Source organism: Lottia gigantea (assembly GCF_000327385.1).
Source record: "Lottia gigantea unplaced genomic scaffold LOTGIsca_88, whole genome shotgun sequence".
Classification (NCBI taxonomy): Eukaryota; Metazoa; Mollusca; class Gastropoda; family Lottiidae; genus Lottia; species Lottia gigantea.
Genome location: NW_008710892.1, coordinates 1,086,518 through 1,103,497, shown reverse-complemented (window position 1 = coordinate 1,103,497; position 16,980 = coordinate 1,086,518). Strand labels below are relative to the sequence as shown.

The 16,980-nt window shown below is 35.3% G+C and overlaps 1 protein-coding gene across 1 annotated transcript in view; it reads right to left on the bottom strand.

Moving 5' to 3' along the window:
- The window catches only part of LOTGIDRAFT_91360 (hypothetical protein), a gene marked incomplete at both ends in the record, with an annotated part of 40,561 nt that extends 25,662 nt beyond the window's left edge, over positions 1 to 14,899 (bottom strand). The window contains one exon of the mRNA XM_009068035.1: positions 14,527 to 14,899. Coding sequence (XP_009066283.1) covers positions 14,527 to 14,899 — 373 coding nt within the window. The remainder of the gene's footprint in view (positions 1 to 14,526) is intronic.
- Positions 14,900 to 16,980: the final 2,081 nt, after the last annotated feature.

Sequence of the window (16,980 nt, the reverse complement as noted above, 5' to 3'; positions counted from 1 at the left end):
GGTCTTAGCAGACGTGATAACTAGAACAATTCTAAGATCGATTCCACAAGGAATTTACACCAATAGGTCACCATGGATACGCAATTATTTGATGAAAAACGAAGGGTTTTGATAAGATGTATAAACTAAATTACTACCATTATTGAGAAAGTCCAGTTGTAAATTAGCCAATCAAATTGCAGTATTCAGATTAAATAAAAAATGGTGGACGTAGCGTATGAATCTAGAGTGTACTAAACTGTTGTCTGCAACAGGGCGGAATGATATAATTGAAGTAAGTGAAGCAGTTGATATGATTGACTGACAATAAAGTGGGGGAGTAATTTTATAGAATAATTTGCTAAGAAATCAAAATATTGCAACCAGCTGGTCGAAATGAAATGAAATGGAGTTTTACGTCCTTCTTTTCTGCACCTGATTGGATTTTGAAGATGAGCAATGCCATACTGTGGACAATAAGGGAAATAATGCATAGGAAGCTGCATAACCTATTATACTAAGGGCCATATGCAGCGCTCGTACTTTACCTAAACTTTGGCTCCGGTCGATCTTTACGAAAGTCATGTTTAAATTTGACTATCAAATGTAGAAAATGAAAGCCTTAATCCTAATTTTGTGAAGTTCGACTTTAGTCGAGATAAGAGCGCTGCATACGGCCCTTAGATTTCCAACTGTCGATGGATCTTTAACTTGAACAGTCTGTAGCACACGAGGCCTTACCAGTTTATATATCAAATAAAACACTTCTACTATGTTTTTTGCGACATCTAAAACCTATTCCCTCAGATGCGAGATTTTAAATATCATAAAAACTTTCGGCTGTGTTTTACTGTTTTATCCCTAACATCAAAAGTGATGAAGAAATAACCTGTGTTTAATATTGGAGTATATTCGAAGTGCTGCTATATATATTTATCTATATGTATATTATGGTATCACTAGGTTTTCGGTATCTCACTTGGTTTACACAGAAAGAAAGGTATCTACACATCGCACCTGCTATCTCTTGGTTACCATGGCAACTAACAACTGGATGTAGAGAAGCAACCAACCATATCTCTAAATGAGAACTTTAACCTTGTGACGTCATCCTCCCACCAGACCAAACCTGCCATCTAATTTGCCACCACTTAGCAGACGTCATTAAAATTGGTGCAAACATTGTTTTGTTTTAGTTTAAAAGAAAAGAAACAACATATTTTTGGAGAATAACTATTTCAGTTCTCGAGGATCCTGTCTACCAGCTGATCCTTGGCAAAACTTCTTGGTGTAGATCTTTCTTGTATTATCCATACCCATTTACAGCCGAGTTGATGAAAAATGAGGAAAGATGACTTATTCAAGGTTCCCTAACTTTCAAGGACCAAGAAATTAGAATCCAAAAACTCAATTTTTTCCAAGAAAAGCAATATTTTTAAATACTTGATCATGTTCTATTATCCAAGTTTCTTTTCTAATGTTCATCCCAATGTTCCACTTTCTTGTTTCTAGGATTGAAAATTCCAGTTTTGGCATCAAATTTCTAATATTCCTAATATGTTCAGTTTTTAAGATTCTAGAAATCCAATATTCCAGGAGCAATTTTCTAATGTTCAATTTTCCTAAATTCTAAAATTTCAGATCCTATAATTCCATTTTCTGAGTAATGATTCTAATTATCAAATTCAAGTAAAATGTTCTTGTTTTCAATGTTCAATTTTCTAATGTTTAAATTCAATGTTCTTTTTTCTAATGTTCATGTTTCAATTTTCTATTTCTAATGCTCAAGATCAGTTTTCTGTTATCTGATGTTCATTTTCTGATGCTCGAGTCCAGTTTCCAGTTTTCAGATTCTAAAATTCCAGTTTTGAAATCAAGATAGTTCAACTTGAATGTTTTAGTTTTTAATTTTCAAGTCCAATGTTCTAATGTTCCACATACTTCAAGTTTTTGTTTCTTGAGAAATCGTCAGTTTCGGTGAAAGAAAAGAAAAGAATGAGAAAAACGTGTTGTGTTGAAATTGATAAATAAATAAAGAATGAAGAAGAATTCGAGCCAAGCTTTTCTTTTTATCTGGTTCAATCAATATTTACATCCTTTACTTTATTTTTCTCATATGATCAGCTGGTCCCAAATTTTTTGCTGAATCAGTATTAGCTAGTTTAAGGACACCTTCACTATGTCAAGCTATTACAATCTTTGTCTTATATCTTGACAGCAATAGACACTTGTTTTGAGGTTTGCTAGCTACTATAGCCAATTAGATGTTTCAATAGAAAGTCTGTAAACAATAAGTCAAAATGTTTACAGTTTTTCTGCTGAGAGCTCTGATTGGCTGAATTCGCTGGAGTACTATCCAATCAAATCACTGATTTCATGATACCAGAAAGGTGGCTATTACAGTCGAGGTATTAGATGTAATTCGTCCAAATTCTTTGCTGAATCAGTATAAGATTGTCTGAAAGGTACAATGACTATTTTCTGATGGTGTTCAAAGTTTTTTGTCCACATTTGATTTACTGAATGACTGGTGAAACCTGGTGAAGAGTTTCTGAGTTTGATTCTAGTCTAATATCCTACACTAACCAACAAAATAAGTATTCAAATTTATAGGATGAACGAAAAGTGAATTTTAAAATCACTGACGATAATGTTCAGAGTTTAATTAATAATTTGATTAAGTTTAGTCTTCTATTTTAGATAGACGTTTCGACTGGTTTTAATTCTTTTGGCAAGATACAACCTATAATTTCGAGAATGTTAACCGACTTTCCACTTCAACCCCGGGCAAATTGTTCACTGTTTTATCTTGTTCTCTGCCTAAAACAAAACATATAGGTGTGTAGACCTTCCAAAAACAAATTCCTGTTTCCTTTGATTAAAATGAAACAGACAAGCAGATCTCAATGTTATTTGAAGTTTGGCTAGGAGCAGACAACTTCCTGTCTGTCTTTACTCTCTAGGAAAAAAGATAAATTAAGTCTAATGCCTCTTTGAATATCCAGGTGTATCTAGTGCACACATCCTAAATAGCATAGAAATATATATTCATTCCCTCAGCGCCTGCAGGGCCCCCGTTTCACAAAACTTCTTATCTACAGACAGCGCCGGCGCCAGTGGGGATACTATAAAATTGTTTTCCGCCCTAAGTTGTACTCCTGGTATATTTTTAACAAATTTAAAATTGTGATTTTTATACATATTTGCCCCAAAATATGTGTCAGAATGCATCACATCAATTCAATTTTTCAAAAATTTTCTAGGGAGAACCTTCTCAGACACATCTTTGATTCAACCTTGACAGTTGTCCCCCTATTGAGTCAGTCTACCCCTTATTTGTACCCTCTGTCTCTGGAGACTGGAGACGCCATTGTCTACAGACTAGTTCATGATGTATCATACATTATCCATATTTCAGGGCAGTATCAGAATTCCAAATTTTAATTGTGCTACAGATGAAAAACTTATATAATATTTAAGCTGGACTTGTATTCTCTGAATAAATTTAAATAGATAATTAATTAGTTTATGTTAATTAAGCAGGATCTATTAACTATTAAGCATTAATTAAGCTACTCAAGCAATGCTGAGTTTAGAGTGTAATATTATATAATGTCAAATGGATATTTAGATGTACTTAGCTTAATAAGGGTTATTTCTTATTTAAAAAATTCATTAATTTCCGCACCAAAAATTTAAAAAGTAAATTGAAATAAATTCATGAATATTCAAATATTCAAATATCTTTAACATACTTTCACATTTATAAATGGAAAATCGGCAAGGATTTTATATAGACTTCTTCGTTCTTGATCAGATATTTTAATATTTAAATTGAAAAATATCAGAAATTTTATAAAATATTTCAGTAAAGTAGGCTACACTAGACAAGGTAAAATTGAAGGTGATCACAATGAAATGAAAGTTCAGTGAAAGAGGTCAGTGCCATGAAGAAAAAAAAAACTACAACAAGATTCATCATCAGGATACAGCCATTGTGAATCAAAAAACTGGAAAAATCATAAAATAAATCAGAAGTGAACGTGCTAAACTCGAACAAAGCCATTACAAGATGTCAAGATACGTCAATCACCACAAAAGCCTAAAAAATTCAAATACAATATCTAAATTGGCCAATCAAAACGTCAAAAAGGATTTGCTGCAAGACTGAAATGTGGCCATCTTGATTGAAGCATTATGGGTAAAGAGTTTTCAAATTCTACTTCACTTCACTCTTCATGATGCAACAATGTTAGAGAATGTACCATGTGATCACAAACAGCGATACTACTGGGTGAAAACATCGTGAGCTCAGAGGACTCTACAACACAAACTTTGGGGGAAGAAAAAGTCAAAAAACATGGAGAATTGTGGGATTGGAAGTCGCCTACCTGGTGCTACTTTCCTCTCTTTAAGGAACTCCTCTGAATAAAAATAAAAACATTTTAATTATTTTGAACAAAGGGGAAATTTGGGGTAAAATGGACAAAATCATAGTTCCTAATTATGAACATCATTTTTTAACAAAGAGGATGTATTCCTAAAATAAAGGCGGTAGACCCATACTGCCATTACTGAAAATACAAAAATGGGCCAAAATCTATTATTTCAAGGTAACTGAGATATATATGTTTCAAGGAAGTTTGAAACGATTAATGGTCATGTTTATTACCATCAGTGTTTTTTTGACTCGAACAGACATCTGCTAAATAAATAACAGTCATGAGCTACAAGAGAGTCAATAAGTTCCGTTCAGCGTATATCAAAGGGACAGATGCGCCATTTTGAGGGAGTTGATTTGAATCTTGAATATAATTATGTAAATAGTCTTCAGAAATACTATAAATGTATGAAAATTGTATAATTCCTTCAAAAATATCTAAACTAGGAATTTCTTTTCCTGTTTCTATATATGGCAGTGTCTCAAGAAAAGACGACTCATCTTTTTAACCTTCCAACGCATATAATTCTGGACACACGTGGATTTAAAGGCTTACGTTTTGATGGTGAGCTGCGACTAAGGTATAATTGTTCCTTCAAAATTTTCCCCCTCCCCCTCAACGAAAACCAAACCATATCCCCCCTAATTACGAGTATTCGGTGACATTTGTTTCACTACATACAAACCATTGCCAAAACATGTGCCTGTATATGTGTAAACAATGCAAGATGGATGTTTTTTGTTAGAGAGTATTATATAATTACATGAAGGAAGGTAAGAAAGAAAGACTATCAGAGTTTCTACACAATCCGTTCCCATGGCAACCAATATGTATATATTTGTAAAGAAATTAGCTACAACAGCTTTCTAACGATTGATTATCTCAAGGAAACGGCCTGTAATTCATTCACTTCTTTCAACTGACCTTCAAACAAACTATTGGTCGATTGTATTCCTATATCCATGCACCCAGAGACACTAGGCTTCAACTTGGGGGTAATTACCACCCAGAGGATAATTTAGAAATTTTTGGAGGGAGTGAGGATTGATCAAGGATCCTGGGTTGAAAACCCCAGCACTAGGGAGAGTGAGCATGCCCTCAGTATTGTAGACACTGTTATGGCAGTGGGGCTTACATTTTTGCATTATGAAGCTACTGATAATTATTTCAACTACCCTTTCAGTTGATTGTATTCTAAAAGTGTAGCCAAGTTTGATCATGGACTATGCTGTAATGCAAAGAAGGGTAAGAATGCTCTGCCTTGCTAATTAAAACTGTTATTGTACGATTGTTTTGGGAGGGCAAATCCAAATCCTTAGCATACCCAATGTTCTGCTCAAAGTCAACACCATAAAGCTGTGTCTATATATCGTACTCACAATTGCTAAATGCCATTCAAAGACTTGACATAGAATCACATTTGTACACATGTAATCTTAGCTTATATCACTTAAATAAAACTTCAAAAGATAATTCTCTTACAATACTCCTTTGATTTTCAGTCTAAATATTATTTATTAAAATTGATAAAGAAAAACTTCACACAAAATGTAGATTGATTCTTACATTTATAATTACATAATTCCTCACGATTTAATCTAAAAATAGATCTTGTATCAGATCTAGGTCAAGGTCGGTCATGGTTTTGATTGAAGACAAGACAACTATTGTGTCGTTCTTGAATTGAGAGATTAATGTAGAACTATGAACATCCATGTAGGCCACTGGATATGAAAGGGAACTTTTGAAACATCTTGAGGGCTAGAGCTTGATTCCTCAAAAACTCATAAGATAAGAATTTGATGTAAGTATGGGATTTTACATTCAAAAAGAACGAGGGAAACACAAAAAATTATTCAAGTAAAAGAGGTTTTTCTAAGCTTATTCTTATGTGTATCCGGGACATGGCATCAATTTGCACCATTCTAAATTTCAGTCTGTGGTTTTAGTAATTCCACTAAGTGTTATATGATATATATAGCTCTCAATGCAAAGGTCCTTTTTATATTATAAGTAGCTTTTGTGCTTGTGATGTCAGGCAAGTCTATAATATCAAGATCCAGACATCTTAGGGAAAATTGGATTGATGCAAAAAATGCCACAATTAGCCCTAAAAAATCGAGAAAACCTCTTTACAATCCCCTTAAGAGAATTGGCCTGTCTGTAAATATTAGCAATGTTTTCACTAGATTCACATTACAGACAGCAACCACTGACAAAAAGAAAGATCGAATTTGAGAATGACGATGAAATTAAAACCCTGGTTCAAGTTAAAACTAAGTCAAGTCTGAAGAGACATATTGTTACAATCTACTAGATCAAATTGACCCCAGTGTCTACTGGATATACATGTCTACTGGGTGTGCATGTCTACTGGATATATACGTATCTACTGGATATACACGTCTACTGGAGACATACACGTCTACTGGAGATATACATGTCTACTGGAGATATACATGTATACTGGATATACATGTCTACTGGGGTTATACATGTCTACTGGATATATACATGTCTACTGGAGATATACATGTCTACTGGGTGTGCATGTCTACTGGATATATACATGTCTGCTGGATATACATGTCTGCTGGATATACATGTCTACTGGATATATACATGTCTAGACGTGATACAGCCAAATAAATATTTCTACTGGAGATATACATGTCTACTGGATATATACATGTCTGCTAGATATACATGTCTACTGGAGATATACATGTCTACTGGATATATACATGTCTAGACGTGATACAGCCAAATAAATATTTCCTTTAGGTTGGAAAAAGTATCATTAAATAGACCAACTTAGACAATTAACCCTTTCAACCTTAGCAGCCGGTTAACCCGCCACACACTAACGCAATATATACCGGAGGAGTCGATATACGGGCCGTCACTAAGCAACGTCATACAACGTTAACGTCATACGCTTTTACTTTTATTACTTGTAGTTCAGGGTATATGACGTTATATTTCATTTACATTCAGGGTTCAAAGGGTTAACTTTGTTAATAATATCTTAAAGTGATACCACCTTCGAAATTTACCTCTATGGTAATAGTAGCTATCTGTACCACTTTTCAGAGTGGACATCAGATATTGTGCTTGTTGATAATTGAATAAAAAACCTTGCTTGCATCTAAAGAAGATAGAAAAGGGCTTAGTTTGAAAATTGCTGATTTTAAACTGCTTTCATTTTTTTTCACTTTCAAGGTATATGGTTATCTAATTATATACTATTTATAAATTTCAAATTTTAACCAATCAAAAGACATATCACATTGATAATTGCTAATGGAATTGTCCATGAAAAAGTAACACATATGTGTGACATTTTAGCAATTTGTACACAGATCCTTTAGAACTTTTAAAGCAGGAAGTTGGGAAATTGCAACGCCGTGAAAAAATAGGCCAAATATTATTAGGCTATCAAGCCATTCAGACAAAACTTGCATGATTAACATGTTAGCAAGAGGTTTGAAAAATTGGAAACTGAAACCTAAATATTGGAAAAATTCTACTGATAAATATCACTTTGCTATATCAAGCAATTAGGACAAAAACTACCGTACCTGATTCCATCTCTTTATCGATGAATAAAATATAGGTCAATTAGCTGAGAGAGAGTTGAATAAATGTCGGACAAGTCTTAATCGTCTAGAAATTTCAAAAGATGTAGTCTCTTTTATCTAAATGCCAATCTCCAGTTAACACTTGTCGATCTGGATGATAGAGCCTCAAGAAACAGTTCGCAATTTATTAATCCCAAGATGCATTTAACAATCTTCACAACTTGACACACATGTCTACTGTAGACTCGATTAACATACTTAATTTCTCTAGAGTACACTCTTTTGACAATCATGACTATTGTAGTCTCTATTGTCTAATATAATATATTGACAAATTGACATTTCCAGTGCAAAGAGTAAAAGAATGGCAAAAAGAAACTGGGTTTTCATTAAAATTTCATCAATTCTAATAGTTTGAGAAGAAAATCAATAACAAAACCTTGTAGTGCTATATAGAGCATGGTTGAGTCAGTAATAAGTATATTCCTAACAGAAGAAATGATAGCCATTATAGATATCTGTAAAAACCAAAATGTCTTATTTTCGATTTAATTTTGTTGGAAAACCAAATTTCATGTGAATAATATCGGCTTCAAAATATGTCCCTAATTATATCAGCATGACAAGGCCTATGCATTGCAAAACTAAAGTTTTGAGAAAAGAGCAAAGAAATGTTTTAGCGTTTTATGCCTATCTCTCTACTCTAGATTGGGCTAATTAACGTAAGCAATGCCAAGAAATATTGCCAGAACATTGTTCCAAAAGTTGAGGGGTCTTTAATATACACAGTCTGTGGCATACAGGGCCTCGGTTTATTGCCCAATCTTAATGACTACATGCTTTTTGTGTCAGTCTCTCATACCTCCATCACCCCCAATCCCCTACCCCCCTTTCTTCATCTAGGAATTAATTATCAGAAATATTTATAAAATGAAAATTGGCAGGAATTTATCAAACCTGAGAGTAATTATTGATATTTGTAAATCATGACGTAATTTATCAATTATTCCACTTCCATTCTGGCCTGGAACTCGTCCAAGACTCTCAGATATTATTCCTGCTACTACTTCATGATGCCAAATTAACCAAATAGACATCATTATATAATAGACTTATATAACTAAGTCTGAAGGAGAGATAGGGGGGGGGGGGGGGGAGAGGGGAGTTAAAGGGATCTGGAATACGGAACAGGACAAGGAATAATGTTCTCAAAGACTCTTAGATATTGCTGCAACTTATTCCTGATACCAAATTAACCGAATAGACAAAATGTTTATAAAAAATACTCATGTAACTTTATATATCTGATTTCTTGTGGTGGTATTATGCATGATAGTGGCTTTATTTCACAAGAGTTCATCTCATGTTGCTGACACCTGTTTCAGATATACAATCCTCATCAGTAGGGGTTCAAAACAATGCCAAATGCAGTAAGATCTAGAGAAAACTGTTGTATAATATGTAAATATTATCTTGTTAAAAGGGTTTCAATAATATTGCTAATAAGTTCATTTTAAATGGTTTTAGAGATGACTAACATTCTGAGACTAGAGTGGTGCTATTGTCTCAGTCTATTGTCTCAATCTGGTGCCTACCTGGATACAATAACTCCATATTGATCAGGGAGCAGAGGGGCAGGGAGCAGACGGGGTTGGGAGCAGAGGAGGTTGGAAATAGAGATGGTTGGGAGCGGAGGGTGTAGGGAGCAGAGGGGGTAGGGCAGTTATTACATATCTCTAAACCTCTCTGACTTCACCTCACTTTTCATGCTTGGTGAAAACCTAATGTGGATGGACAAGACTGTTCTCAGCATCGTTATTCAAACTTTAAGCTTATAGATCTTAAGCTCAAAAAGTCAAAAATTTGATAGAATTTGAACTCCACTATTATAAGTATAGTAGTGAGTGTCACAAGAGAAGGTATGCTTACACTACCAAACACCTGATACAACTCTACAACTTGGGTCCTCAAGTTTTTATCCTTTTAAAAACCTCAGTGTGATAAGCTATGGTTTCACTTGCAAGAGAGGTAATGTTCACACTTCAGAACAGTTGACACCACTCTGCAATTTGATTATCAATTTTCCATCTCTGTCAAAGAGATCTCAGAGCTAATATTGTATATTTGATGAATTAATCCCTTGGGGATGGGGGTGGTGGTCTTTTGGGCGAGTCTCATGCACCCAGTCAACTGCTATCAGTAATAATACTAAATAAAATATCTTCATCTTGTAACAAAAACTAATATTGACCTTTACTAAACTTAATGACCTTTGGAACAATCATCAACATTCTTTCATCAACTGGTAAAAACTTAGAATCATTTTCTCTGAGTTGTAAAGTGACCTTTAAATTCCAGTTTTTCTCTCATCAACTCAAATATCCAGATCAAGCTTGTTCAAGAGTAAAGAAATCTTCAAATGAAATTAAATGAAAAGGAGTTTATGTTATACTTTTCTTAAACTGTTTAACTAATGCCATGCAGTGTGTAATGTGGCAAATTTAGCCAGTTTTCGATTTCCAACTGTCAAAGGATCTTAAATATACATATACTGTTGCTTCAGTTTTTATCGCAACCAAACAATATTGCTATCATAAAACTCATGTTAGACTATACACATACAACTAATTCAGTGAAAAAATTCTAGTCTTTGTTCAATAAAATTGGCTAGCTGAATTGTCAAGCATTTAAGCAAAGTTAATGACAATTCAATGCATGATCACTTTCTGATTTAATTGAATACCTTAAAATGATGATGGTAATTAAGATCAGCTTTGTCAAGCATTTAGGTAAGGTAAATGACAATAATACCCGGTTTAATGCAGCATAAATGTTGCTCTTGTCTAAGTTAGTTTCTGATTTTATGCTAAGTTGCTGATAAAATGATTTGAGGTATCAAGATAAGCCTACACCAAATGACCTAGGTAGGTGTGTATCTATTTTAGTATATTACAGTAATAATGAACTGTTGGGTGGACGAATATACTCCTGTTTCCCCTATTAACCCTAGTTACAGTTATTCGATCCTTTATTAATACAAATGGCAGCCATATTTATCAAGTTATGTGGCCACTCACTGATAAAAAACGTGGCAATATGTATCAGATGTGGTTTCATACTCGCACGTGAAGGTCATGCTATCGATGATATACCAGGAGATCTTTCCTAAACTTTTCTTCCCCTCTTTATCTCTGAATCTATTAGTCATCTATTAACAACTTCCGGTCTGTATAAACAACCAATCAAATCAAAGTATTTAATTAACACCTGTAATCACCTGTTATACAGGAAGTCTTAGTAACTAACTACCGACTACTATCACTATGCCTTCAAGACAAACTTGCTCTATATTTCATCAAAGATGATGTACATTGGTGTTTCTACAGTGGGGATGGGTGTGGGTTGCGGGGTTTGCGGGCCCTGCTTTTTCTAAAGAGATGTACAGAAACCCTTCATTCTTGTTCACCTTTGCTATTGTAAAGAAACTTGTACCAAATTAGAACATTTTACATGAATTTCTCTTCCTTAGTGCTTTATTCCTACTCCTTCATTGGTTGGTAAATTTTAGCAGTTGTATCACAAAAATCAACATACATTCAAAATCAATATTTTGTCAATTAATATTCATACACCTACTGAACTACGCCAAATATTCAATTATCTAATATTATTAGCCATACTTATAAAAAAACTGCAAAAAACATTTAGAATAGATAGTTATTGAAGTCTATAGAACAGGTGTTACAGCTACTATACACCTACATTAAAATATTGGTTCATTGGAGGTCATTAAACATCTGAATACATTTTACATAAGAAAATACATTGGCAGGGAAAAAATGATAAATTTTTTCTACTTTTATTGCCAAAAATCGCGTAAGATGTAGCCTCTGCTTTCCTAGATTAGAAAATAGGGAGCCCCCCACCATGATAAGTGCCCTCTAAAATCCGAAAGGGGAGCTGAAGTGCTAAGATGGCTCCCCCCCACCCCCTCTTACACCAACAATTATGTAAACGACCCTTAAAAAATGTCCCACATCACCAATGTAAACTACCCTTTAGGAAATAAAATGTTCAATCCTACGCTTTGTCTTATTTTCTCCAGAAAACTTGAAATTGTTTGGTCATTAATATATTATTATGTGAACTATTTTAGGTCTGAGGCCTGAAGATACGTTATTTCTCTAAGGATGACAAGTACTTGGTTTAATTGAGGAGATTTGTACAATGTAAATTGCTTGCCTAGTGCTTGTGTCTTGGTCGTTTAGGAGAAATAGACACGATTAGTGCCCAGTTTAAATATTGATGACGTCATAAGAAGATAACCAATCAATAAGTACAATAGCTTCGTGACCTTGACCTTGTTAAAGATGATTATTGAAATATGGTTGTTGTGAGTCAAAGTTGTAATCTTGAGAAGATTAGCTAATGAACACTCTGGTTAGTTTATTAACACTGGAGTAGTTAGAGGTCATATAGTAATTACAGACAGGAAGTCATTGACGGTGCATTAAAAGGAAAACGGCAACTTTGTGTCACTAGTAAGATAGGACAAGCTTACTCTTCTAAAACACCTCTTATTTATCTCCTATCTTGACAAGGTCTTAACTTCTTAGATCATTTCAAGAATATGCAGCCAGGGTAGCTTGCAAGGGTATCCATACCCTTCTAGAGCATAGGGAAAGAATTGCCTGTGGCTCCTCCTCGCCCCCCACCTAACAATTCCTAAAAATATTAAAGGCAGTGGTGTTCCTATGGGGGAAGCAGGGAAAAACATGGCCATCTCCCCCACCGCCCTTCATTAAAGAGGCTGGCCTGGCTTTGGCCCTCCAACAATTTTTTTTATCATTTTGCATAGTGGAAGAAGTGGCTTGTGCCCTCCCTGGAAATGTTGTGGCCCCTGCTCAGACTCTTCACCTGATGTTTCCTAGTATAAGCCACTGAACACAGGCTCTTCCTTATCATGGCATGACGTAGTTATTTATATTTAAGGTGTGCACATCTATTTTTCTGAATCATAAATATTGTAAGAATGACTGTACAATACTACCAGTGAATATAGTAGAGTACAACATACATATTTTAATTATATAGATTATTCAGTATATGCCCCAATTAGTAGCAATAAAATAAACAGACTCAAAGAACCAAGTATTTTCATAATCCTATTAATAGTATCATATTCACTACACGCGTACGACCTTGAAATCAATGGCCGACCTTGTACTTTCATTTTTTTTTATTGCAAGGTAACAATCTAATCACAAGAAAGATTAAATCTAAATTGCATTTTCAACTTTCGTGAGGGATTTAACAGATCAAAATGAAGAAGACGGGACTTAATGGCGACCAACTCTCGATCAGAACCCTAATTAAAATAATCTATAACATTATGTCTACAATGCATGGGTTTTTATTTATACTACATGATAATATTGAGATCATAAAACGATGGATCAGCAGAATTCCATTTTCTAACCAACTTTGATATATTTCATCTTTTATCGGTTAGTTTAGCCTTCCCAATGAGTTCGCGTACGACCTTGAATATTTAGACTTGATTTTACGGGAAGATAAACAAAATATCCTAAAAATATAAACTCTTAAGGTCATTGGATGTTTAACTGGAAACAAACAGCTCAACAGATTGGCTAAAATCTTAGATCAGATGAGATTTGGTATTTTAAATTAGCATTGTTAATTGACGACGATAGCTATTGACTTATTACTCAAGTACACTCAAATAAACAGCAATACACCGTGATAAACCAAGAATCAGAATGTCACTGGCTATCAGGACAAATGTGGCATGAAACTATACCTGAAAGACTGAAAGACCTGGACTCTTAGTAGCCCCTAACACGTGGTTGAAGGGTCAAGACATCCAAAAAGAATAACCCCACGAAAAGTTGAAACATTCGATAGAAAAGTGTCAGTACCTATTACTTGGTGTACTAAAATGCTTTTAAATTCATCTCAGAGACCTTCCGGTTATTCCCTGTGGAGATCACAGGCAAAGCTCTGTCACATGTACTGTTAGTAGGACCTGCCCCTGGTTTGATTATTTTTAGCCCACATATCATATGAAACCGTACAACATACTTGGTCGGGATTTAATAAATTAAAATTATAGTTGACTAAACACTCAATTACACCCAGTTTGACGACTTATATCGTAATAAAAAAAAACACAATTATCCATCACGTGCATGTTTATCTCTATCTAGGTCATATATAATCTCACTATTCTTTTTAACCGATCTTTTTGTATGATACAATAATGATGTATGGTAAACTGACACTGTATTACGATTGAAGAGACACTAATGTACCTCATTATTACTGCAGGAAACTGCCATTGTGCCAAGTTTATGCTAGTTGGACACGATGTATTTTATTATGTAATGTGCCCTTGACTTTACATGAAATATTCGGCAACGGGCATTTGGCTAGTAGGGTACAATTTTGATATTATTATGTGGATGAATTACTCAGAATTTTGATAAATATAAAATAGCTCTTACCTCCATCGGCGTACGTTTCACACCCATAGCCGTCTTGAAGGCCAGTTGTCCAAGTTCCCTCATATCGGGCCCCTGAGGTGGTACTAGCCCGCACTCCATAACGGCCCTTAAATCCCTGGGTCCACTCACCACGATAAATCCATCGACCCTTATTTTCAGTCCCTAGACCATGCCGCTTGCCCTGGAACCATTGTCCCTTATATTTATTTCCACTGGGCCAGGTATATATTCCAGAAACTTCAAATCCGTATTGCCAGGCGCCAGCATATTCGCCCATACCTTTAGGACCCGTACACACTCCATGACCGTGGGCCTTGCCATCCTCCCAGCCCCCACAGTACGTGCCTCCGTCATCAAAATCGAATCGCCCTCCTCCTGACGTCATTGGTGCCGATGTCCCCTACTTTTCACAATCATCGGCAACTTGTCGTCTTGGCTGCTACTCTCATCGATGAAATCGAGGTAGGTTGATTGGTTTCTTTTCAGAACGATTCACATGTGACGAAACATACTTCTATACTTGTTCACCGAGACGTAACGACCCTACAATATACAACTGATAATTACCCAGGAGAGAATCCCAACACGAAATAAAACACGACGAAATTCCTCCTGATGATCGGAACTACGAGTCAATGTTCAAAAATTTGAGATGAATACACCTTTTGGCTGGCAGTCAGCTGGTATCAATCTTCTACACTCTAGATACACAGACAGGTAAACTACCTGAACACTTTTCAATATCACAGAAAAACGCGTGAACTGAATTCTTGAAGATGAACGAAAAGTTACGATTTAATTAAGCTAATCAGGTCGTTTACTCGATTATTACTGTAAACAATTTCTTACATCCCAATACAAAACGTTCACGGTGAAAACTCGGAAGCGTGTTGATGATGATCGGGTCGTACGTCTCACAAAACAAAAATTCTGCTGATGGTCGAATTTCAGGTCCGATTTCTTTTCCGACTTCCAGAAAACCGACGGTAAAATCCAGGCAGAAACTTGCCCCAGTAACACGGGAAACTTTTCTTAATCCATGGAAGTTCCGTATGAATCGGACCGATACGAAAAATGCCGGGAAAGATTGAAGAATAAATTATGCGAAAATAGCGAGCATGAAGATAGGAGTGAATTCACTACACAGTTCTGGCTGCTACAACCCATATATGGTTTGAGCGTGCTATTGGTTGAAGGTAGCAGCAGGCCTAGTATCGCGAGCGATATAGAACTAGAGTATATGTAACAGCTTCTATTTCAATAAGTAGCAATAGACGTTACAATAAACCTGAGAATTGGAGGTGATATTATTCGAATGTGAGCGAGCCAGGTAGAACGGTAGTACACTGGTCGGTACACGAGCACATAATTTACTCCTTATTCATTGGCATTAATCATAAACAATCTCGGCCTTCCCTAACTTATCATTAGTAAGCATTAATAGTATCCCGATATCACTTCGCAATCCGATTACTACCCCACTTCATCTCACTTCACACATTTAAACATGACAACATCTTATCACGTGTTAAAGCACGTACATTGCTAATCCGCATAAATCCTAATCTGTCGATCCACCTCGGAATTTCTTTCACGAGTATACGTATATCATATATATCCGAGTAAATTGAATAGCTATGTACATACGTCTATAGTTCAGTGTCTACAGTGAAATCGAGGCGGTCGATTTTAACATCGGATCCAATAATCTGTCAATTCTCGAGTCGTCTGCTTTACGTTGAGCAGAAACGGAATGGCTTGTAGATCTATGTTCTATTGATTTACCTGCAATGGACCAAACACGGCAAATATATTGATTGTACATATAATGTGAAATAGTAATTTGTATCTTTTGGCGTGATTAGCATCATTGGTTCCAGCCCAAAGTTTCCAACGGAGATTTCGTATATCCATTGATCAGACGACACTTGGCACGCGTAGAAGTGCAGCACGCGCTGTAAATATGGTTGATATATTTATCGAAGTGCAATGCGTATTAGTTAGTATATTATTCTGCTGTTAAACTGTCGTGATCATAAAAAAATATGGAATAACATTTTATTATATTAAAAAGGTCAAACGTCGCAGTGTGAATACTCGCAATTCTCTTTGAACGAAGTTTGTATTGTATTAAAGGGGTGACACCTGTTGCGACTACGATCAATAATATACGCTCGTTTGTAAATTGAAATATTAACGGTAACCAATTGACCATGGAGAACGCGGCCGTGATAATTGTTGCGAGCGCACATGGGTAAATGCTGTTAATATGTGCTAAATTGAGAACATAAGGCAAGTGTGTAGGGACTATTAGTATCACTACCTCTAAATTGTAATAATATATATCCGATGAAAAACTACCCTCAACCAACTTTAGTTATCAGTATAATTTCATACTGATTATTAACAGTGTTGAAGTAAGTAAGAAAGGGGGGGGGGGGGGGGGGGGGGGGG